This window comes from Neomonachus schauinslandi, chromosome 9 (genome assembly GCF_002201575.2).
Source record: "Neomonachus schauinslandi chromosome 9, ASM220157v2, whole genome shotgun sequence".
Classification (NCBI taxonomy): Eukaryota; Metazoa; Chordata; class Mammalia; order Carnivora; family Phocidae; genus Neomonachus; species Neomonachus schauinslandi.
The window spans coordinates 121,875,864-121,900,218 of NC_058411.1; the positions used below are offsets into that span (position 1 = coordinate 121,875,864).

Below are 24,355 nucleotides of genomic sequence, written 5' to 3' on the forward strand. Positions count from 1 at the left end.
CAGCAATTAGTTAGTGAAGGCCTCTGGGCACTTCATCTAGTTTCAAGGCAACCACGAAAGGAGAGCAAGTAAGAGGGCCTTGCCTGATGCACCCTGACCAGAGACCCAGACTTAAATGCACTGTGTTATAGTCCCAAGCTGGGCATGTGATGTTGGGCATGTCTCACAAGCTCTCTGAGCCTCAGTTTTGCTCATCCGTAAAATGCATTTGGTAGTAACATCCCTGCCAGGCAGCATCCACTGGGTTTGCTCACCTTCTGGAGGTCACTTCCCTGCCAGGCAGCATCCACCGGGTTTGCTCACATTCTGGAGCTCACTGGAATTGCCTGGTGCCACTTGAGGAGTTGCAGTCATCTGGCAGTTGGTCTCAGTGGGGCTAGATAGTCCAAGATAGTCTCACATCACAGTTCTGAGGCTGAGAACTACCTCTCCCTGGGCCTCTGTCCACATGGATTTTATCTTTGAGGAGACCCAGGCTCCTTACAATACAGTCTCAGGGCTGGAAGAGAGGACAGCCCCTGCTTTGCTGGGGCTTCTCAAGCCTCTGATTGCATCCCTTTACTAATGTCCCATTAGCCAAAACAAATCACATGGTCAAGCCGACCTCAAGGCAAAGAGGTAGACTCCACCCTTGATGGGAGGAGGGGCAAAGTCACATTACAAAGGGACAAGTACACAGGAGTGGAAGGATCTGTAGACACTAAAGCAGTCTGCTACATACTCAGAAGTTACTGGTATGGAGTGGTAAAATCACAAATCTGAAGGTGTTTGGGAAGGGGTACTTTTACAGCAGTAAAACATTAAGACATTGTCACACTTCTTCTGTAAGTTGGCATGCCTGCTGCCTATAGGTTGTGTTGTAAAGGCCCATTCCAGACACCTGAAATGTGTTCCTTCTCCCATATTTCCCACTGACTCATCTCCATGCCTGATATTCCACCCTTAGCAATTAATTTCTTTGAGTCTTGAGGGCTTTGGGGCTTTTAGGAGTCTCTCTGATTGTGGAGCAAATCCCTTCTGTTAGTTTTTACACCAAGGATACTACATTTTATACTCTGTGGCCTGACCTCCAGAGCCTAGTCCTGTGGAAATGGTGCACAAAAATAGCTCATTGATTGTGCTGGGCACAGCTGAGGAGGAGAGAAAGGAAGAAATGAATGTCTGCTGAGCACCTACCTGCCTTGCACACATTATCCCCACTTTATAAATTAGGCAACGAATGCTCAGAGAGATTAATTAACTTGCCTCCAGTTTGTAATGGGTGGGGCTAGAATACAGACCCAGATATGTCTGAATCCCAGCCCTGGGGTTTCCCAGAGCATCTATTGTGACAAGTCTCAGTATCTTCTTAAGAAAGTGTGCACTGCAGTTAGAACTTTTGAGTCCTGTCATATCTGAATCTGTCTTTATTCTACCTCACCCTTGGTGGGTAGTTTCCCTAGGTATAAAACTCTAAATTCATGAGTTGAATGATGTCATCAGAGAAAAGGTTAGATAGAAAGACATCCGCTTCCTGGCATTCAGTTCAGGTTGGCTAATTGAAATAAGAAACAATTATATGAAACCCAAAGACAAAGTATATTCAACTTCTTCATCTTTACAAGCTCTGAAAAAGATTTACTCATTAGTTTAACATCTACTAATTGCCTTCCATGTGCTGTGCATTTTTACATACACAGTCTCATTCTGCCATCACGGTAACCTGTGACATAAAGATTATAATCTTCATCTACCATATGAGGAAACTTGGATTCAGGATGGAAAAGGACTTGTCCAGGGTACTGAATGACAGAGCCATAGTTCAAATTCAGATCTTCTGTCTCTCAGGTCCCCTGTTTTTTCCCTGTCCCTTAGCTCAGAAGTCTGTCTCCATTGTTATGGAGAATTGGATTCTTGCTGCCTTCTCACCTTTAGTTCTGTGGGTAATGGAATAATGACTCTGTTTTCTAGTCCAATTCCAGTTGTGTTTCAGGGGAATACCATTTGAATCCCAGCCCTTGCTAACAAAAGACTAAACCTCCACCATCAGTTGTCTTGCTCTGTGAATGTACAGAAAGGCATTTTCCAATTCAGCCTCCCTGAATCTCCCTTTACTCACCTCTCAAATTTTGAAAACCTTTGTAAACATTAGGTCAATAATGAATTATTGAGAGGAATTATCTTAAATGCATTTACAATGAATTATTACTAAGCAATTTTCAACACAACCACTACAATTTTGGGAGGCAAGGAGTAAACCAGGATCCTCTCAGTTTTAAGAATATAATGCAAGCCCCATCAGGGAAATGAAAAGCCCACTACACATGTATTAGAAGGTTGAAAAGAAAATGTATTGACAATACCAAGTGCTGGTGAAAATGCAGAGCAAATGGAACTCTCATACACTGTTATTGGCAACAGAAAATGGTACAACCACTTTCAAATACAGTTTTACAGATTCTTAGAAATTTTTTAAAGATTTTATTTATTTATTTGAGAGAGAGAGAGAGAGAGCATGAGTGAGGGGAGGGGTAAAAGGGAGAGGAAGAAGCAGGCTTCCCGCTGAGCAGGGAGCCCAATGCGGGGCTCGATCCCAGAACCCCAGGGATCACGATCTGAGCCAAAAGCAGATGCTTAACTGACTGAGCCACCCAGGCACCCCGTATGATTCCATTTATATGACATTATCCAAAAAGCAAAACTGTCATGATGGGGAACAGATGAGTGGTTCGTTTATTTGCATATAGATGTCCAATTTTCCAATATCATTTCTTGAAAAAAACTATTCTTTCATCATTGAAATCCTTTAACCTTTGTCAAAAGTTAATTAGTATTATTTTTGTAGGTATTTTTTTCTGCATTCTCTGTTATTTTCCGTTGAAATATGTGTCCATCTTTTGACAATATCACCCTGTTGATCAGTGTCATTTTATAAGTCTTAAAATTGAGTAGCATCATTCCTCCAAGTTTCTTCTTTTTTAGTATTTCTAGTTTGGGGTTGTTTTTGTTTGTTTGTTTGTTTTTGCTTTCCCATATAAATTTGTAGAATCAGCTTATCTGTATCTGAAAAATATCCTGCTGGGATTGTGATTAGTATTACATTAAATCTATATATGAATTTGGGGAAGATGAAAATCTTTACAATGTTGAGTCTTCTAACACATCTTTTTCCATGTGTTGCAGTGATACAGTATGTCTCTCCACTTATTTAGATCTTTTTTTATTTGTTTCATCAGCATTTTATAGTTTTCAGCATACAGGTCCTATATGTGTTTTATTAAATTTATACTTGAGGGTCACCTGGGTGGCTCAGTCAATTAAGTATCTGACTCTTGATTTTGGCTCAGGTCATGATCTCATGGTCATGGGATTGAGCCCCAAGTCAGGCTCCATGCTGGGCAGGAAGCCTGCTTGAGATTCTCTTTCTCCCCTCCCTCTCTCTCTGCCCCTCCCCCTGCTCATGTGTGTGCTCACTCTCTCTCGCTCTCTCTAAAATAAAATAAATCTTGGGGCACCTGGGTGGCTCAGTCATTAAGCGTCTGCCTTCAGCTCAGGTCATGATCCCAGGGTCCTGGGATCGAGCCCCACATTGGGCTCTCTGCTCGGCAGGAAGCCTGCTTCTCCCTCTCCCACTCCCCCCTGCTTGTGTTCCCTCAATCACTGTCTCTCTCTCTCTCTCTGTCAAATAAATAAATAAAATCTTTAAAAAAAATAAAAAATAAAATAAATCTTTAAAAAAATTATATCTGAATAATCCATTTGGAGCTACTGTAAATGATAGTGTGTGTGTGTATGTGTGTGTGTAATTTGGGTTTGCAATTGTACATGGCTACTTATAGAAATGTGACTGATTTTTGTGTTGGCTTTGTATCCTGTGATATTACTACACTCATTTATTACATTTATGAGACTTTTTTGGTAGATTCCTTCAGATTTTCTTCATAGACATTCATATCATCTGTGAGTAGAGCTAGTTTTCTTTTCTTCCTTTCCAACCTGTATGCCTTTGTTTTTCTTGACTTTCTGCACTAGTTGGGACTTCTAGTACAATGTTGAATTGGCATGGTAAGAGAGAACATTCTCTCCTGGTTACCAATCTTAGTCAGAAATCTTCATTAATATGATGTTAATGCAGGTTTTTAGTAGATATCTTTTATCAGGTTGAGGAAGTTTCCTTCTATTCCTTTTGTTAAGAGTTTCTATCATTAATTAATGTTGGATTTTATCAAATAAATTTTCTACATCAATTAATATGATCATGTAGGGGGTTTTCTTCTTTAATTAATGTTAATTAATTAATTTTGTGGGTTACCTTGAATGATATTTGACTATTGAGCCAGCCTTGCATTCCAGAGATGAACTCTTAGTGTATTGAACTTTTTTATTTTGCTCATTCAATTTGGCAATATTATATTGAGGATTTTTGCATCTGTGGCCATAGAGATTATTGGAATATAGTTTTTCTTTTTATAATCTACTGTCTGTGTCTAGCTTTGGAGGAATGCTAGTCTCATAGAACGCATTGGGAAGCATTAATCTCTTCTATGTTCTAAAAGAGATTTTGCAGAACTAGAGATATTTCTTCTTTAAATGTTTGGAGAATTCACAAGTGAATCAATCTGCAACCAAAAATTTCCTTTTCAGAAGGCTATTAATGATAAATTCAATTTATTTAATACTTATAGAAAGTAGAAATAAGTGAATTTGGGTAGCTTCTTTTTGAGAAATTTTTCATTTCATCTAAGTTGTTGAATTTATGTGCATAGCATTATTAACAATATTCCTTTTATAACTTATTAATGTCTCTGGGGATCATTAGTGATATTCCCTCATTCTTTCCAAATTCAGCAGTTAGTGTCTTTCTCTTTTTAGTTTGTCAGCCTTGCTAAAGTTTTATCAATTTTGTTGATCTTTTAAAAGAACCAATTTTGGTTTAGTTGGTTATTGTTTTTTAGTTCTCAGTTTCATTGATTTCTGGTCTTACCTTTAGTGTTTCCTTCCTTCTGCTTGCTTTGATTTATTTTGCTCTAATTTCTCTACTTTTTTCAGGTGGGGACTTATATTATTGATTTGAGAACTCATTCATTTAAAGGCTATAAATTTCCCTCTAAGCACTGATTAGGTGCATACAACAATTTTTAAAATATTTTCTAATTTCCCTTAAGAACTTTTCTTTGACCACTGAATTATTTAAAAGTGTATTGTGTAACAGATTTTTTGTTGTCTTTCTTTACTTATTCTAGTTTAATTGCATTATGGCCTATTAACATAATTGGTGTGATTTAAATTATTTTAAATTTGTCAAAGTTTGTGAAGAGGTGAGCCTGTGGTCTAACTTTGTGAAGATTCCATGTGCTTTCTACAAGGATGTGTATTTTGTACTTGCTGGGCTGTGGTTCTAATGTCAGTTCAGTCCTATTCAGCTACATTACTCTGTCTGTGACCTGGGTACAATCTCTTCAGTCAGTCCTCAGAGCCTTTGGTATACTAATTAGGACCAAACCTATACATGTATAGCTCAGGGTTGGGGGCTGGGGAGTCCAGGAATTCATAAAAACCTCATGGGGTTGTTTTCTCAAGTTCTCCCTTTCCATGATCTTCCAGGTACTTTTCGGTTCTCTAGAACTCCATTTTCTGTCCTCCAGCCAGAGTTCTAGGACCTTAGTTAGAGCACTCTGCCATACAGTTCCATAACTGCACCTGTATCCTGGGCCAAATGGCCAAGAGGACAGAGAGGGGAAAATATTAAACAAAACGGGGTTCGCCTCTCCCAACCCTCTTGGCATCACAGCTCCACTGATCAGTGAGGAAGGTTCCTCTCTTTTAGATTCATGGCTCCCAGTGGCTTTTGAGAGTTGGAGGATGGGAGAAAGGGGAGAAGAAAAAAATGGGGATTTCCATGCTTTACTTGAGTTTTAGGAGTTCCCATTCCTCACTCTCAAACTAGAGGACACCTTCTGTCCCCTCACCAGTGCCCACTTGTGGGTTTCAGGATATGTTGCTTCTGGGAATACCAGAGGGTTAAAAAAAATGTAAATTCAGTTTTCTTTCCCAATCTATCTTCTACTATTTACCTTCCAGAACCTTCCAGTAACTCTTCCATGCATTCTGTCTAGGTGGGAGGGTTGTGTTCAGGAGGAGAGGAGGGGTGGAATGTTCTTATTTGATCTTCGCAGCAACAAGAGTCAAACACAAGGTGGTAGACTAGAGGTTTTGTTGTGACAGATGAAACAGGAGTTCTAGATCAACAGAGCAGGTGGGGTAGACAAGGTAGGCTGAGAGGGACCTTGGCAACTTGTGTCCTCACTGATCCTCACCTGCATCCCCCATCCGTACACACACATCAGAAGACATTCCCACCAAGTTTAGCAGTTGAGCATTTTCTTAATCCTAATCCTGCCAGATCCATAGTGACAAGTTGTATGATTTGGCAAAGATTCAGTTGTGCTCCCACACTTATTGGGGGTATGCAGCCTGTGCCAAGAATTTTACATGTTCCTATTGTATTAAAACTAATCTGAGTGAATAATGGGGCTGTCCGTGCAGGAATTCCCTTTGATGTGCTTGGTCTTCCTCACTTGGAGACCATTAGGAAGGGCAGCTCCCTTGAACTGATACTTCCATTCAAAAGGCAATGTTCTTGTTCTGGAACATCTTTGACTCCCCAAGGTAACTTACGCACCAAATTCTCCCCTAAAGTTTGATGTGTTTTGTTGGACTCTCAGCAACAACTCAGAAACTCCAGAATGCCTTTCTGATTCAAAATTTGGGAAGTCATAACCCTGAAGACAGATTTCTAGGTGCTGCTATGTTCATTCTGTTTACTTGCTGTCAATAATGGAAAGATCATGAAAGGGATCCAGCTATTTTTGTGCGGGAAATGGCCTATGGGTTAGGAAAAGGAGGAATGTGTTTATAGTCCTCTCAAAGTTTACTTTCCCAAAAGATGTATTTACTTTATTGTGTTTTAAACTCTTCGGTAACATGGATTGTGTCTGTGACCCCACATCTCAGAGGACTAGGGGAGAGGGCACCTCTGCATTGTCTCTTTAAATTACCACTTGTTTGTGCTCTGCCCAGAGAAATGTTGCACTGCTGTGCACATCACCCTGTCCTGAGCCCCTGCCTCATCCAGGGCTCATATATATTTTATATTGCCTCCTCCTTCAGACTGCAGTATTCTGATGGCCAGCCAAACCCAATGGTTCTTTTTGATTCTCTTCCAACCCCAGCTCAGGGCTGGGCACCTGTTGCTATGCTCTATGTACATACAGAGCTGAACCCAGGACCAGCAGACATAGAGCTGACCATTTGTGCTGCCACACACAGCCAGGGGAGATGTTCCTGCCCAGGTCCTGTGACACCAGCTTCTAGACCTGACCCATTAGAAGGCAGGGAAAATAGGCTGTTCCCCTTATGGGTCTGGTGCTCACCCCTTTGACTGGCAGGCTGGGAGCCAGAGTAGGGAGCTGTGGGCTTCCCAAAGGATCTGGATTTCCTAGGAAGTGAGGAGGGACAGCATTGTCAGGCAGGAATTAGAGCCGTGTCATCTACTGAACACACTTAAGTGTTACATCATGTGTCTAGCAGGGTTGGCTGTGAAACCGTCATTAGCATAGCCAATGACAGATCCAGAAGCCGAGATTCAGAAAATTAGGTCAGTTCCCAAAGTCCCACAACTCACAAGAGAGAGCCAGAATCCAAACTTAGAACTGGCCAAAAACATAAACCCACGCTCTTAACAAATGCGAAACAGGTATGGAGAGCAGGAATTAACAACTTATCTTGAGATTTGTGATAAAAATAACTTTTGTGAAAAGCTTATTTGTTCTCCGTTTGGTGAGACAGGTTAAGTGGAGGCTGAGAGGCTATTAAAGCAGGGAGAAAAAGAGACACAGGAAAGGGGGCCAGTTCGAGGACCCCTGGGCAGCCCCCACAGGGCATCTCGTGTCCTGGTTCCCCACTTCTCTTGTGTGTTTCTCATTCTGCTTTCCCTCTGAAGTTGTTTCTGCAATTTCATTGCTATGTTTACCCAATTTTGTAGTGTGTTTACTGCATTTCTTCTTTATTGGCCTTTTTCAGAAATACCTGGAATCCTAAATGATTTCATGATGTACGGTCTCAGGAACTTGAGTCTTTTAAGGAAAAATAAGTAGTGTTCTCTGTTGCAAGGTGCCCACACCCCAGTCTGGCACTCCAAAGCCAGGGCCTGTCCTCTCATTGGACAGGAAGCTTTCTTATGAGTATTCCTTACAGTTCTCTGACCTCCACCAGCAAACCAAGCAGGAAAACATTTGAACATCCTTGGTTCTCATGTTTGAAGATGTAGAATCCAGGTCTAATTTTTAAAGACTTTTCTAATTAGAAATAAGACTAAAGTCGACTCTCCATCTATCAGGTGACTCCCTGAACTTCCTGTCTAAAGAAACCACCTTTTTATCATTGAGTTTATTAATACCTGGTAGTTTCTTATTTGATCATCTGTTAATTGAGTGTTTCCACCCCTAGACCTGCATACGTGTGCATACATGTGCACGTACACACACACACCCAGCACGGTGCTACACCTATCACAGATACTCAGTAAATATTTGTCACACGATTGACCTCAGCTTATTGATTCCAGTGAATAAGATGAGTCCTCACCCCCAAGCCACCTGACTGCTGTTGAGCCCCTGTCAGAGCCCGAGACCAACTTGGCCCCTTCAGAGTGCCAGGAGTGCAACCATTCTTCATTCTTAGCTTCCCAGGCCATAGCTCTTGGCAGAACCTCTGCTGCCTACAATGTGCCTTAGGAAATCTCTTGAAAGGCGGCCCTCTAGTCAGACACAGTCTCTGGTCCCCACAGCAGGCACAGGCTGGCCTCAGCTCTGCTCAGGGCCCTGGCTTCTAATCACCAGCCCCCTAAGTCTACATGCCAATTCATCAAAGGTGTTGTCATGGCTCTGAGCCCTGCATGGGGGAGGAGCTTGAGTCCCACCACTCAGAAATGCAGCTGGTGACACGTGCGGGGGGAGTGCTGTGCCGTTGTGAGAGGGGGAAGGACCCACCTACTGTGCTGGAAGCATCTCTGAGATGCACCATTAAGAGGGAAAAGTAAGGGTCAGAATAGTAATGCCCTTACACCTAGAGGTAGATGAGGGTATATGTATGTGTATAGAATCTAACTATCTTGATCTTATATCTTTAAATGGAAGGGTACACCAAAACCAGCGACTATGTCTCCATAGATGGGGTGACTACACAACTTACATCCAAACTGGTGCATTGGCCGGGGGGTGGGGGGAGGGTGAGTACCAACCACTCCAGATGCATAAATCAGGATTTTCCTGAACAAAATGGGAGGTGTGGTGTGGGACACAGGGAGGATCCTAGGAGGCCTGTGCCCAAGCTGCCCCTCTGTGTGGCCTGGTGACTGCCCTTGAGTGAGACCCTGTTAGCCACCCAGATTGGCTTACTTGTCCATGACATGGGCTCTTGCTGGGTGGTCTCCAAGGGTTGTGGCTGCCATTTAAGCCAGGGCACCCCCAAATCTGCCCAGTATTTTTGACTCCTGCCACCATCCTCTGTGACCTTGAGATACCATCAGGACCTCACGCCACCATCTTTGCTTCATGCCTACCTGGAGGAAGCTCCCAACCTGGCCTGTGCCCTGGTCACCTTTCACCCCATCTTCCCCAGGGGATTTTCACTAGGTGGATGGTGTGGCCTTATTCTCAGGACTTCTCTCTCCTTGGGTAATGTTGCAGAAGAGGGTGATGAGTGCGTGTGTTATGTCACAGAGACATTAGGAAGTTGTTGGGGGCATGCACAGTCTCTTTGAGGATGAAGTAGTTATACTTGCATGTTAGTCTTCTTACCAGTAAACACCAATTTTAGGGATTTTTACCTGTCTTTTCCCAAAGGCCAGATTCTGTTTACAATCCCAGGTCTAACGTTTTCTCAGTGAGCTCACAAGAAGATGTTAAGCCTCTGGGTATGAAGTGGAGAGAATTTTCAGGATTGGCTTCACTAGAGCTGATTTCTGCCAGTGGGCTCAATCACAGTAATTCACATGGGCAGGTCACAGTTCCAAAGTCTCATCCCAGAAATGATCCCATTTGCACATCGGAACAGCCTGAGGAGTTGTTGAGCCAGTGTTCTCAGCCTGAATTCAACAGAACAGGATCAGACACCAAGGTTCCAGAAGTACTGGAGCATGGCTGTGGTGTTGAGGAGTAAGTGCAGAACAAGCACCCACCCCCCACAGTTCAAACACACTCCCTAAAACATGTAAGCAAGCAGCTAGAAGCAAGGAGGGAAGGACATTATGATTCTCAAGCTGCCCCTAGGGTGCAGCTGGGACCTTCTCTGCCAGCTTCCGGGTCACTGAAGGTTCACAGTTGATCTTTGGCTTTCCTGTTCAACCCCACAACCAGTGTGGAGAAAGGTCACTGTGCTCCAGGCTCTTCTCCATCATCCTCTCCCAACTCTGTGCTATAGCCCTGGCACAGAACCAGGGATGGACAGACAGATGGGTGGATGGGTGGATGGATGGATGGACAAGTGAATGGGTGGATGGGTGGAAGAATGGATGGTGGTTAGATGGATGGATGTGTATGTGTATGGACAAGTGGGTGGATGGACAGATGGATGGATGTGTGTGTGGATGGATGGATGGATGGATGGATGGATGGATGGATGGATGGATGGCTAGACAGATGGAGGGACAGATCTTACCTGAGGGCCTTTGCAGTGCCTTTTACCATTCCAGCATATAGTAAGTGCTCGGTAAATATTGGGTGGTTTTTCAGTTTGAAATACAACGGCTCTGCTTCAAATTTTGCATGAGCAGAATACAGTGGTGTCTCGTAATTGCAACCCTTGCACTGTTGCTGCAGCAAGGCCCCTTCTGTGTAGCTATTTAGAGATCAGAGTGTTCTGTCATGGAGTGAAGGTGCAACTGAGAATCCAGAACTGCTTTCAGCTCCCCCTCCCCTTGCCATTCCTTCTTCTCAGCATTAATATCTGACTCTCTGATGCCTCATCTCTTTCCAGTGCTGACCTCTCCATCCACTGGATTACGGAAGGAATAACACTCCACATTTCTAACTGAGATATTTTTCTCTCTGAGTATGCAGGTTGTAATTCTGTGTTCCCTCCTGTCCGTGCTACTTATTATCTTGTTCAGCTGTCCACTTGCTTGTGAGCACTTACTGTGTGACAGGGACAAGCAAGCAGCTTCTGGAAGCACTTGAACCTCACATACCCAGCAGCCTCCCTCTCAGCTGTGGCTGGACAGGATAATCATCTGGGATATTTTTAAAGATTTTATTTATTTATTTGTGAGAGAGAATGAGAGACAGAGAGCACGAGAGGGAGGAGGGTCAGAGGGAGAAGCAGACTCCCCGCTGAGCAGGGAGCCCGATGCGGGACTTGATCCCGGGACTCCAGGATCATGACCTGAGCCGAAGGCAGTCGCTTAACCGACTGAGCCACCCAGGCGCCCTCATCTGGGATATTTTTAAAAGCACACCCACAAGCATTGTGTTTAGACTTGGCATGTGTATGTGTATTTAAAATACTCCTCATCCACTTCTCTTGCCATCCTGAAAAATTAAGTCCTAAAGCCATATAGTGTGGCAAAGCAAGGTGAGCGTCTGCAATGGGCAGGTGGGGGTGTTGGTAGGACCCAGAGGACCAAAGCCAGAGTGTCAGAGCCAGTAGGGTGAAGAGGACAACTTGGGGATGGGGTGGCAACAGAGGTGGGGAATTGCTTATATATGGGGTGATTGACCAAGTAAGGAAATAGTTTAAGATAAATAGAAACCAGGTTTCTCACTGTTGGAGAAGGGAGTTATGAGTAGAATTAACATTGGGGTATTGGATTGGAATGGGAGGTTATCAGTGCACTCCAAGTTAATAGAGAGATGACAGATGAAAGTATCTGTGTACATATGTGAGTGTACACACAAAACACACGTGCCTTCACTCCATTCACTGAGTCTAGAAGCAATGACATCCCAAAAGTGATGATTATATTTTGGCTTCTAAACAACATTATCCACTATTTTAAAAAAAGAAAAAAACAAAAAACAACTCCTTGGAGAAATGGCTGAATCCAGGGCTGAAGCAGAGAAGGTACAAGATGAACCCGGATAAAGAAGAAGTGGTACATATATACAATGGAATATTACTCGGCCATCAAAAAGAATGAAATCTTGCCATTGGCAATGACATGGATGGAACTAGAGGGTATTAGGCTGAGCGAAATAAGTCAGTCAGAGAAAGACAATTATCATATGATTTCACTCCTATGTGGAATTTAAGAAACAAAACAGATGAACATGGGGAAGGGAAGAAAAATAAGATGAAAACAGAGAGGAAGACAACCATAAGAGACTCTTAACTCTAGGGAACAAACTGAGGGTTGCTGGAGGAGAGGTGTGGGGGGGGATGGGGTAATTGGGTGATGGGCATTAACGAGGGCACGTGATGTAATGAGCACTGGGTGTTAAATGTCAGTGATGAATCACTAAATTCTACTTGTGAAACTAATAATATACTATATGTTAATTAAACTGAATTTAAATTAAAAAAAATTTTAAAGATGAATCTGGACCATATTCTTGTGTCAGAAGGCTAGGAAGCCCTCTGAAAAATGATGGGGCTATGTTACAAGGACACAGCTTGAATGAGCCACACTAACTCAAGCAGGGCATGTCTGAGCATCAAAATCACCACTCATGGATTATAACTCATTGAATGAAATAGAAGCCAGGAATCCATAGTGATACCAATAAATGTATAAAGATTTGGTAAGGAGTAGAATATGTGCATAGATTCGAAATTCCTCCTCACAAAATGTTTATTAATGATGGAGGGAAAATGAGTAGCTCTGTAGGGGGAAGCCTGGCAGATGGTCCAAGGGGAGTGGTCCAAGTCATCACCAGTAATGGGATAGTCCAAAGGCCCAGGCCACCTGATAGGACGTTGTGAGAAGGACACAGCATAATCCAGTACAATCTAATCACGGGAAATAGAGGAACCCACACTAAGGACATGCTACAGAATACCAGACCCGTAGTCTTCAAAAGTGTCAAAGTCACGAAAGTCAAGGAACCCCTGAGAAATGTTCTAGACCAAAGAAGTCTAACCAGACACCACAGCTAAAAGCGGCACGCTGGAGTCTTTGTTTAAAAGGCATTTTGGGGACAGTTGGCAGACTGTGACCAGGGTCTGTCCACGGTGAGTAGAACGATCAGTGTGTTAGTGATTGGACGTACCCTTGATTTTGATGACTGTATTGTAGTTTTGTAGGAGAATGTTCTGTTCGTAGGATATGCACCTAAACTTTTCCAAGGTACTGGATTTCAGGTTGGCAAGTTACTTTCAAATGATTCCAAACAAACAAACAAAAAAGTAATTTATACTATATGCACAACTTTTTGTCATCTTTTGGTTGTTGTCAAGTATTTTTAAGTATAAAAGTGAAGCATTCTGAGTCAGCAAAAATAAATAAACAGACAAACAAACAAACTTTAAAAAAATAGGTACAATAACAACAACAAAACTTCCCAGGTCCAGGGCGCCTGGGTGGCTCAGTCATTAAGGTCTGCCTTCGCTTCGGCTCAGGGTCCTGGCATTGAGCCCCGCATCAGGCTCCCTGCTCTGCCAGAAGCCTGCTTCTCCCTCTCCCACTCCCCCTACTTGTGTTCCCTCTCTCACTGTGTCTCTCTCTATCAAATAAATAAATAAAATCTTAAAAAAAAAACTTCCCAGGTCATTGATGCATTCCTGAAGAGTCACAGTTTTTGTTCTAGAAGTAATTCAAGCAGTTAGCTGTGGGCTATGAATGTACAGCTGTTTCCCCAGGCCCCCCCACCCTGGATTCTCCAGCAGGACCCCACTTGCTAGCTCTGGCCCTGCCTGCTCCCGTGCTCACAGACCTCCCTCAGTGAATCCTGGGCATCCTCCAAGTGCTCCAGAACAAGTCCAGATGCCACCTGAGGGTCTTGTGTGGGTGCTGCCACCTTGGCTGGCACCATGGATGCTGCAGAGGCCCCATCAAGCTATGAGCTCTAACTCTCTCGTCTCGATGGGCTCTTCCCTCGGGGTGGCCGGGTTGTTGAAGGACATGAAGGCTACAGTCTTCTATCCAAATATCTTGAGTCTAAGTGAATGCATTTCTTGGAGCCAACTCTTTCCCTGAGCCTCAGACATGATTCAGGGGTGTGGGCTGTGGAGGGCCCAAGTAGCCTGGGTCAGAGTTGCTCCCCTCCTGGTCTGAGGACTGAAATCCAGGTAACCTTCTCACTGCCCTCTTCTGTTCTGGGGGGAGTGTTTCCTAGAAAGGCCCCAGATCTTTGTAGCAATGGACCCCACCAGCCCACCTGACGTGCACAGATACACTTGTGCTCCTGATGAGTAAGGCTTCAGCTCAAGCTGCTGGACATAGGAATGACCCAAAAAAGGAAGCCTCCATCCATCCTGCCCCCACTGCATCCTTGTTAAATGCCTCCAGATAACAAGTCCCCATGTTGCCATGTGCTCTGGGTGGGCTGCCTCTGTCGCCAGGGGGATCTTGTCTTAAAGGTGGCCAGCAGCCATCACCAGAAGCTTCTCTCCCATTGTCCCCTGAGACTACCGCAGGGTGGGGTGAGGAGCTGGGCCTTGTGTTTTTGCCATCAGTGGGTGGTGTGGCAGGGAGGTGGCCTCCGTGGGCCTCAACAGGCAGGGTCCATGGAGGTAGGACCTAGATGGAGGGTGTTGTCTTCAACATCCCCCACCCTAACTCAGGCTTGCTTTGCTTTGTCTCCTAGTGTGGACAACTCTGAGGACCCCGTGTACGAGAGTCTAGAGGAGTTCCATGTGTTTGTCCTCGCCCATATATTAAGAAGACCAATAGTTGTCGTAGCAGATACGATGCTGAGGGACTCAGGTGGAGAAGGTAAGTTGATACATTAATAAAACAGCCATATATGATGCATGACCCAGAAAACATAACATCCCAGTTAAGGAAGAGACAGCCTAATGTACGAGTTGAGGATCCCAGAAAGCTACAGAGCCTTATTGTGTATGGATGAAGTTTGTAGTATTTCTCATTTCTCCTTGACTTGATGTGTTTCTTTTTCTTCCCCAGTGGCAGGAGGGGTTACTCTTGGTCACCCACCCATCCATCTAGACTTTGTGTCAATGGCAGGTGGCCATGAGAAATCTGTCTGAGTGACAGATGGAACTAAATCCAGAGGGTTTCTCAGCCCCCACCCATGTGCTCAGAGTGAGGCAGGCAGCCCACACCCCTCCAGGTGCCAGGCCTCATCCCAGGGCCACCAGCCACTATAGTCCCCTCCTACCCTCTGCAGCCTATGTATGTCAAAGGGAAAAAAAGACAGAAAGCGTGAAGTCACAGGGCAGAATTGGGACTGGAAAAGAAGAAGGAAAGGACAGCAAGGGCTGCTTATCGCCTGCCCGCCCCTGCCAAGAGCCAAGCACTGGCTTTCACGGCCCCTTTGCATGTGCTCTCTCCCTCGGCCCTCCCCACACCCTCCCAGGGTGGACACTGAAGCCGAGAGAGGCTACACAATGTGCCCCAGCCTCGACTAAGGCCTTGGAGGAACCAGGCCAACCCAGGGCAGCCTTTCTGCCAGAGTGATGGCAAGGCCACTTGAGAAGTCCATGAGCAGCCATGCTACCTAAAGAGGAGGAAAAGAAGAGGGGCCAGGGAAGGTGGGCCAGAAAGGTCACCCCCAGTGCAACTGCCCCAGCCTCTCAACAAAACTCCCCATTTCCAGCCCCTCCCACACTGTTTTCACCTTCCTTCACTTCCATTACCAACACGAGCCAGTCCCTTTCGGCGCTATGTTTCCCTTCCTTCACTTCTTGAGAAGGTCTCCTTGCTAGGCGAATGCCAGACAGTGACTTATCCCTCCAGCCTAACTTAAATTTAAACCAAAGCCTTAACAAAAGTCGTGGGGCTTCCAGAGAGTCCTACAAATCAGGATGAGGGTCTTCATGCTAAATCACAACTGCCAAAGAAGACCAGTGGGGCCACGGCTATCATGGTGGGAGGAGCTGGGAGTACATTGGTCTTGCCCAGTGCCACTTCCCTCCCTGTGCAGCCCAGCGACAGGGGCTGCTGAGGTCTTCAGCCTCTCTGGGTGCAGAGCGAGGACCCTCACTGGGGTCCCTGGGCACATGAACCTGTACCCATCAAATCCTACAAGGCTGGGTCCATGCTTCTTTCCATCCTACCTGTGCTCAAGAGTACAGCCCTCTTGAAAGTGGACCTACCCCACCTCTCAGCCCGTGGGCAGAAACACAACCAAAAACCAATGTGTTTTTTTTATTATGTTCAATTAGCCAACATATAGTACATCAAATAATGATTAAAAAGAAAATAAAAAAAGAAAATTGCACAGTTAGGAAAATAAAAAGAAAATTACATAGTATTAACACCCAGGTGATCTAATACTGGAGCCCACATTCCTCAATATATGCTTATTGCTTCCAATAAAAGATTTTAAAGTAAAAGAACAAAAATAAAACTTTTTCAGATTGTTTGAAAAAAAAAAAAACCAATGTGGATAAAGCAGGGTGGGTAGAAGGAAACCTAAGAGTTCCTCAAAAGCCTCACGGAACTGATTGTTGTTGCATTCAGCTCACAGAAATACAGTGAGTGAGTCACCGATTCCAAGGCCAAGAGGCAAAGTTCTTTATGATTAAAAAGCATATGCTGTACAAGGGCAGATATTTCTGGGAGTTATTCTATTTCAGTGAGGGTTTAAGTCTCTCTTCCCTCTCTTTGATGAGTAAGGGAATGAACATGATTATGTCCCAGTTGCTAAAGGAGCCAATCCCCATCTCTCATTTCCCGTCTGACTCACAATTTGGTTCTGGAGTTTTCTGGTTGGTTCCTTTGAACTCAACAGAATAGCTTCTCAAAATGTAGAACAAGCAAACAAAGATTTTGTTCTGTATACAAATGCTTTCATGAATACACGGAGAGGAAGAAGCTCATCCAGAAAAACACGGATTTCCAGGCAGTCATCAGTGGATGTCATTGCTGACCATTGTGAGTTCTTGGTCACCTGTGCAGGCCTCAGGACAACAGGCTGTCCCTGGGAAGATTACAGCAAAAAGCCCTCACCCCTGTCCCACTTGTCCCCAGGGCACAGCCTGACAAGAGCCACCCCTCTGCCATGGAGGCAGGAGGGAGTGAGGGGTTCCCTGGGCATGCATGGGACTGCAGGTCTCATCCCCCTGGTACCCGTGAGCCTCACCCATTGCCAAGTGGGCAACACCCAGCTTACTGCCATGTGGATGGAGTGGCTGACACCTAAGGCATGGTCTGAGACCACCCTCCCTTCCCTCTGCCCCACCACATCATGCAGGGTGGTGAGGGATGCCACCCATGTACCCTTCAGGCCCCACATGCGCTCACCATTTCTGTCCACAGCATTTGCTCCAATCCCATTCGGAGGGATTTACCTGCCCTTGGAGGTGCCTCCCAACAGATGCCACTGCTCTCCTCTGGTTCTTGCCTACGATCAAGCGCATTTCTCTGCCCTCGTGTCCATGGAGCAGAGAGATCAGCAAAGAGAACAAGGTATGCCTGCCGCCACCTGAGAGACAATGTATAGGGCAGGGGTGGGCATCAGAGGGCACGGGGAGGCAGAAAGTGGGGTCCTCCATGGAGAGCACACCCATGCACAGTGAGGGGTTTTGTGTGCCTATGGCATATAGATGGGTATGTATGTATAAATGTTATCATTGGAAATAACAGTGTCAAAGACAACTTTTCATTTAAAATACAAAGCAAATTAATAATTCCTACCACACTTAAAGAGCCTTTACTGTTTTCCCCTTTCACATGTATATATATTTTATATGGATATAATTCATCTTAGAGGCAATTTTTTTTAAGTCCCTAGAGCAGGTGTCAGCAAACTATGGCCCACTGCCTGGTTTTGTAAATAAAGTTTTATTGGAACACAGCCACATTCATTCACTGATGTATTATCTGTGGCTATTGCTTTTGCGCTACAAGGGCAAAGTTGAGTAGTAGCCACAGAGACTGTGTGGCCTGACGAGCCTAACATATTTACTAACTAACACTTTGTGGAAAAACTTTGCCAAGCTCTGCTCTAGAGTAAGCTTTTGAATCAAAACGTTGATATTTTCTTTCAAACTGTTACAACTGTTTCCCACAAATAGTCATTTCCATGCTGCAGACAGGCTCACCAGGCCAGCTGCACAGGCTGTGTACTGCACAATTCCAGGCGACCAGTCAGACACTCATGTGGAGCCTGTCTTCCATCAGTGCGATATGTGTCTTTGCTGTGGAGATGGTGGGATTCTGATTGGAATGGTTGTTGTTTTCTTGTGTTAACTACTGACTAGCTGAGTGAAGAGGGGGAAACTCATCCTCTTGTCACTCCTGTTTCTGGTTTAGACAGAGAGTCCCCCAAGAGACTAAAAGACAGGCAGGACTGACGGTTTCAGGGTCCCTGCCTTTGGATGTGGTCTCAGGAAATGCGTGGTGGCTAATCATGCAGCGATGTGAGTCCCAGAAGGAAAAGGAGAGCAGGGTTGCTGCAGCTGTAATGGGAATATCACATCATTTTTCCACACCATTTACAGACATTTCACTTGGGTCACAGAAAGCAATATTTAGCCGTGAAGGCCTGAGAGGCATTTCTGCCTTTTTTGTAGTCTCTCAGCCTTTTGGCCTTTGTGGGTTTCTCAATGCTTACCACAGACCTTGGGCGATGTGGGGGGCCTTTTTCAGGCCCTGGGATCCCAGCCAAGATCTAGGCCCTTCTGTCCAGAGACTCTCTGCAGTCAGGGAAGGTGAAAGTCCCAGGGCTGGCATCTTTAGTTGCTGAGCAGGGGACTCAGATGCCCAGCCCCCTCCTCACAGAAGGCATTGAGCTTTCTTCCAGGCCTTCCAGATACTGCTTTTTGGTGTTTCAAGGTGAATATGCAGGTGCCCTTCAATAAAAGGATGAAGGTGGAGGGGCTGTCACTTGACTTCGCTCAGGGGAGTGTTGCAGAGGTGAGAGTGGTTTCACCTCTCACAACTTACTTTTCCCAAAGGTGAATTTTGGTCCTAGTCCTTGGTTCTGTGTGGCTGTGCCTTGGGCTGCTGCAACTCCGCCCACTGGGTTACTCCTCAGAGCAGTGGGCGTCCCTGCCTCCACTGTCCTCCTGTGGCCAGCGCTGCACATTGACCCATCCAGGCCCCACGATCCACTGCAAAGCAAGTACTCCAGTGCCACCTTCTGCACAAGCAGAAGCAAAGCCATAAGTGGCTCCCACCGGCTGGGCAACTTCTGTGCAGCATGTCAGACCTTCATACATTTGGAGAGAACACAAGGGCTCTGCAGACTTCTAGGCTTTAAGTATTGCTAGCAACATGTCCCCTGTGGCACCCTTGTCAAGCTAGTGACCCTGCTCCCTGTACCTCATATCAGCCTGAAGTTCAGTGGTCCTGCAGCATTTCTTTGGGGGCCAAGGGTTAGTTCAGTAAATGCATGGAAAGCTCCTGTTACATTCAGGTTTGGGGGCCCCAAAGATGATGGCATCCCTGCCTTAGGGCTCTCACTACCTTGTAGGGGAGAAAGGCAACCCCACCAAGCCATAGTACAAGGCGGGATATACACCAAGCAGGCATGAGCTGCATTCAGGAAGGGAGCATTATTCCAGTTTGGAAGAACAGACAGAGAGACTAAGAGAGAGGTGGGTTAGAACTAGTCTTGGAAGCTGTGTGTGATGTCCAGAGGCTGGTAGGGGACAGACTAGGTGTGAGCAGAAGTGCTGGGCTGCTGAACGAGCGTCGCTGTGGTACAGCAAGCATATGCTGTAAGAGTGTGGGCATGGAAAGGCCTGGGCACTGCTGCTTCCTTGCTGTGTGGCACGAGGGTTGCTGTGGGACCTCCCAGCCTACCTCCTGTCTGTCGGCCAGGGCAGTAACACCCACCTCCCCAGATGCTGAACCCGCTCACCTTCCCTGCCCTGCCCTTGATCCCCTCACCCCCACTGAAGGACATCCCCACTTAACTATGAAGTGACCATTGCAGGACAGTCCCTCCATGCACTGAAGTCCTCAGTGGCCTTGCGAGTAATCACTAGGAAACAGCATTGCCTATCCTAAGGCAGACCTGTCTCCTGATCCTTCAGTGTTGCTTCAAAGATAAACCTAAAGGTCTTGACTCTATCCCTCCCTGGCCATCGTTAGTGCCCAGTGTCCCACTCAAAAGGATCTGTTGAAGGTGGGAGGAATAGAGAGGACCTGTCAAGGGAGCCATCACCAGAGGAAGCCAACCCCTGGGCTCCTCAGGGGTGCTGTCCTGCTTTCCTGGCCTACAGCAGACACTGCAGGGGCCTCTTTGCAAATACCAGATCCTAGCATTTCAGTTATTACTTTTGCCTGGTAGTTGGGGGTATTGGAGAGAAGCTGAGAGGTCAGGAGCCCATCTAAGGAACAGACTCAGCCTCTCTTCTCAGCCTTTATAATGCCAAGGGAAGTGGAAACAACCACAGAAAGCCATGCTATAAGCCCCCAAGGGAAGATGTGTTCTGAATAGCACTGGGCTGCAAGGGCCTCACAGGGGAAAGGGGCCACTGCCACCTCTATAACAGGGAGTCCTTCCTGAATTGGGTTGTCCAGGGCTGGCACAGCTGCTCTAAATGTTCTCAGGGATTCAGCTTCCCAGCCTCTCCCTGTTCCACCATTATTATCCTGTGGTTTTATCCTCATGGTCACAAAATGGCTGCTGCCACTCCAGCCATCACATCCAAATACCTTCTCTTCATGAAAATTTAACTTTTCATTTAAGGGTAAACCTTCCCCAAGGACTTGTGCTGGCCTCTTGATAACCAAAACTGAGCTCCACGCCTGCAGTTTCCCAGCTGCAGAGCAGTCTAAGTAGGGAGTACAGCAAAGGAAGGAGGGGGCGAGGTGTTTAGTGGGGGTTTGGTGAGCCAGCTCTGAATCAGGGGGCAATGTGATGTTTTAGCAGTTCCATCTGGATTGTGCTCTTTCTTTTGGCAGTGATGAGTACCTTATATCTGGAGAAAGGCAAAAGTACAGAAATGAATTCTTTCCAACTGGGCCCTTATCTGGAAATAAATCACTGTTGGCTGTTGGGCTCTCTATGCCCTAAAAAGCCGTAGTGCATGAGGCTATCAGTGCCCCACTCCATAAAAGAAAACCCATTCTCTTTAAGTGCAGAGAGATAAGCAGGCTGTCCTGCAGCACCACTCAATTCTTTTTAATCTCATGGTGCAGGGGCAGCCACAGGTAAAGGGTGGTGCATGCTCCATGCAGTTCTGCCAGTGGCCAGTGCCCCCACAGGAGGGAAGGGGACTGGGGGTCCTGCTCCAAGCCAGACCCGGGGCCAGGCAGCTGACTAGACGGTCTTGTGCCCCCCACATCTGAATGCCACCTCGCAGTTTCGTGTTCAGAGGCTTTCTCTCCTCAAGCACTGGGCCTGTGCCAGGACCCTCTCGGACAGGAGCGCAGCTCTGGACCCATGGTCTTCCAAACCCTTCTGAACTGAGAACTTGGCCAGGCACTAGGGCTTCGCACTCCATCCTTAAAGAAAGTCTCTGTATCTCTGTGCTTTCAGGCTGCTACTCTGACCCCAGAGAGCACCTTTGTGGAAACAGGAAGATTTTGCAGATGCTAAAGTCACCACCCCAGCTAGCGTCCTTGCCCATAAGAATGGGCAGCTGAGGGAGAGGAGATTTAGGAGATTTAGCAGGAAAACCATCTTTCTCCTCCCTGGCCCTGTCCTGCCATGCCTCTCTTTCCATTCATAGGGCTCCCTGGTGCCTGTTAGAACCCCTTCAGCTGCAGGTAACCAAAACCCAGCTCAGGTGGCATAGATAGGAAGGATGTTCATTGTCTTCCAACCATCTGGAATCTGGCAGGCCCCATGGGACAAGTGAGGCACTTGTCTAAGCCCCTCTGTCCCACCCTGTAGCCTCCTCACCTTCCATGCAGGACAAGCCACTGCCACCGTCCCCAGCATCAAGCAGGTCCAGTTTGCCCCCAAACACCTGTGTCTGAGAGCATGGCCAGATCCAGGATAGGAAGTATACACAAAGATCCCAGAGCATCTTGTCCTGGAAGAAAATAAGACATCCTCAGAAACCACCAGGGTGGTGTTAGAAGGATTTCTGGGCTGAGTGGACAAGGCTCCCACAGGATAAGAGGGACAGTGAGTATCATAGCTGGAATGGGCAGAAATATGACAAAGATTCTTCAGTCCACAAATTCATAATGATACTCAGAGAAAGGCTCACTTATCGCCTCTGCAGGATGCTTGGTGCCACACATAACTTTGGAAACTGGCAAATAGCTGGAAAGGATCAGCCTGAATCCCATATTCCCTCAGTGAACTGGTGAGGGGACTTTGCTCTGAGTTGAGGTCTCCCCGCGTATCATGAAGGGAGAAGCAACAACATTGTTAAGGGCTGACTTCATATGTTGAAGTCCTAACCCTATTCCTCAGGATGTGACTGTATTTGGAGACTGGGCCTTTTGAGGGGTAAAGTGAGGTCATGTGGGTGGACCCTAATCCACCTGACTGGTGTCCTTATAAGAGATTATAAGGACACAGACACACGCAGAGGGAAGGCCACATGAGGACACAGGCAGGAGACAGCCACCCACAAACAAGGAGAGAGGCCTCAGAAGGAAATTCCTGCTGAAACTTTGATCTTGGACTTCTAGCCTCTACAGCCACGAGAAGATATATTCCTGTTTTTCAAGCTATGCAGTCTGTGTTGTTTTGTTATAGCAGCCCAAGCAAACTAATACAGACAGAATGAGCATACCAAAGTCTTCAAGCCCAAGTGAATGGATAAGTCTAAACACAAATCAGCAAATACCATAAAACATGGTTAAAAAAATTTTAAGTGTATTTTCAGAGTTTATTGGGAGCAACTAACAGTTGTGCTTATTCTCAGATCTCTTGGGATCTCTTTCCCATGTGAGACCTTGACCCATCAGCAGTGTCCCAGATGTTTATAGATCTTTTCCTCCCAGGCCACCTACCTGGAAGGTGAAACCCAGCTCTGATCCCCTACCCCGCCCCCTCTCCTGACACACACACACACACACACACACTGCCCTGCGGGATGCCCAGCTGGGTGCCTGGGTGGAGACATTACAAAGCTTGTGACTCACTTCTGCTTCCACTGAGGACCAGTCAGATTCAATGACATCTTACTTTGGCTTCCAACCCAGAACCAGAGCTAATGGGAAATAAACAGTGGAGCGGAAGGTGCCTTGCACACCTCTGACCTGCCCCCTCCCCATAGAACCGCCATGTCCAGGATGAGGGCATGTCGGAGCTGGGAAGAAGGTCAGCTGGCCCAAAGCACCCGCTGTGCCCCACACAGGAGGGACTCGCACAAGTCACCTGGCCCAACCAGCAGATGGGGCTTGAACTAGATGTCGTGACTCCTACCTGGGACTTCTTCAAACTCTGTTTGAAATGTTTTTTAAAGGCGAAGAAAAGGAGAAAGAAAATGCCTACTGGGACTTTTATAGAAGGTAGAAAGGAAAATGCCTGCTCACTGGTGAGAGACCAAAGTGTGCTTCTGCCAATCTTCTGTGGTCTTGGTCCCCGGGAGGAGGCCAGAGGGAGAGATATGGCCTAGGGAATCCCCCCCAGTTTCCTCTCCTGTCCCCTCACCATAAGGCCTGTCTCTTCCCACAGCCTGAACCCAATGCTGGTGGCAGAGAGGTTCTCTCTCACATCACACGTGGCTGCCAAACAGATGCCAACCAGAGTCAGGTGCATGGAGCAAGGGCAGTGTCAGCAGGAAGACCTAGCCATGACCTGCTCCCCACTTGCAAGCTGTGCATTATGCCTCTCTTTGGAACTTCCTTTGCTCTGTCCTGATATCCTTCCTGACTAGAGTGTTATGACCAATAACTGAAGGATTTGATTGCCCCAGGGCAATTCAGATAGTCAGCTGTCGCTCAGTACATCTGGGTGAGCATTGACTGTGCAAATGCTACGTGGGAGGTGCAGTGATCAGGCAGCACCTACCCTCAGCGTGTGCACAGTCACATGGAGAGGAACCTTGAGACCAAGAGGACCCCAGGGATTCAGCTCAGAGAGGAGAGATGAAGGTGCCGTCCAGCGGAGGTGGCATTTCGCAGAACAAACCATGTGGCAAGCCCAGCAGAGCCCACTTTAAGCAGGGATGTGCACTGGCTAGCCCTGGCCCTGGCAAGAAGCCCCCTTAGCCCCACGGAGGAGGCCCAGGTGTCCAGAGCTGAGAATGAATTGATGTGTGCTCTGGAAGGCTGAGGATGAGAGGGCATCGCTAAGTGGAGAAGAGAAGGGGAGGGCGCCTGGTGTATACAGAGCCCAAG

General features: G+C 46.3%; 1 protein-coding gene across 1 annotated transcript in view; it reads left to right on the top strand.

The window, feature by feature from the left end:
• OTUD7A (OTU deubiquitinase 7A) overlaps positions 1-24,355 on the top strand; it is a 201,426-nt gene that overhangs the window by 156,714 nt on the left and 20,357 nt on the right. Inside the window, exons 8-9 of the mRNA XM_044918299.1 lie at positions 14,781-14,908; positions 17,417-17,566. Coding sequence (XP_044774234.1) covers positions 14,781-14,908; positions 17,417-17,566 — 278 coding nt within the window. The remainder of the gene's footprint in view (positions 1-14,780; positions 14,909-17,416; positions 17,567-24,355) is intronic.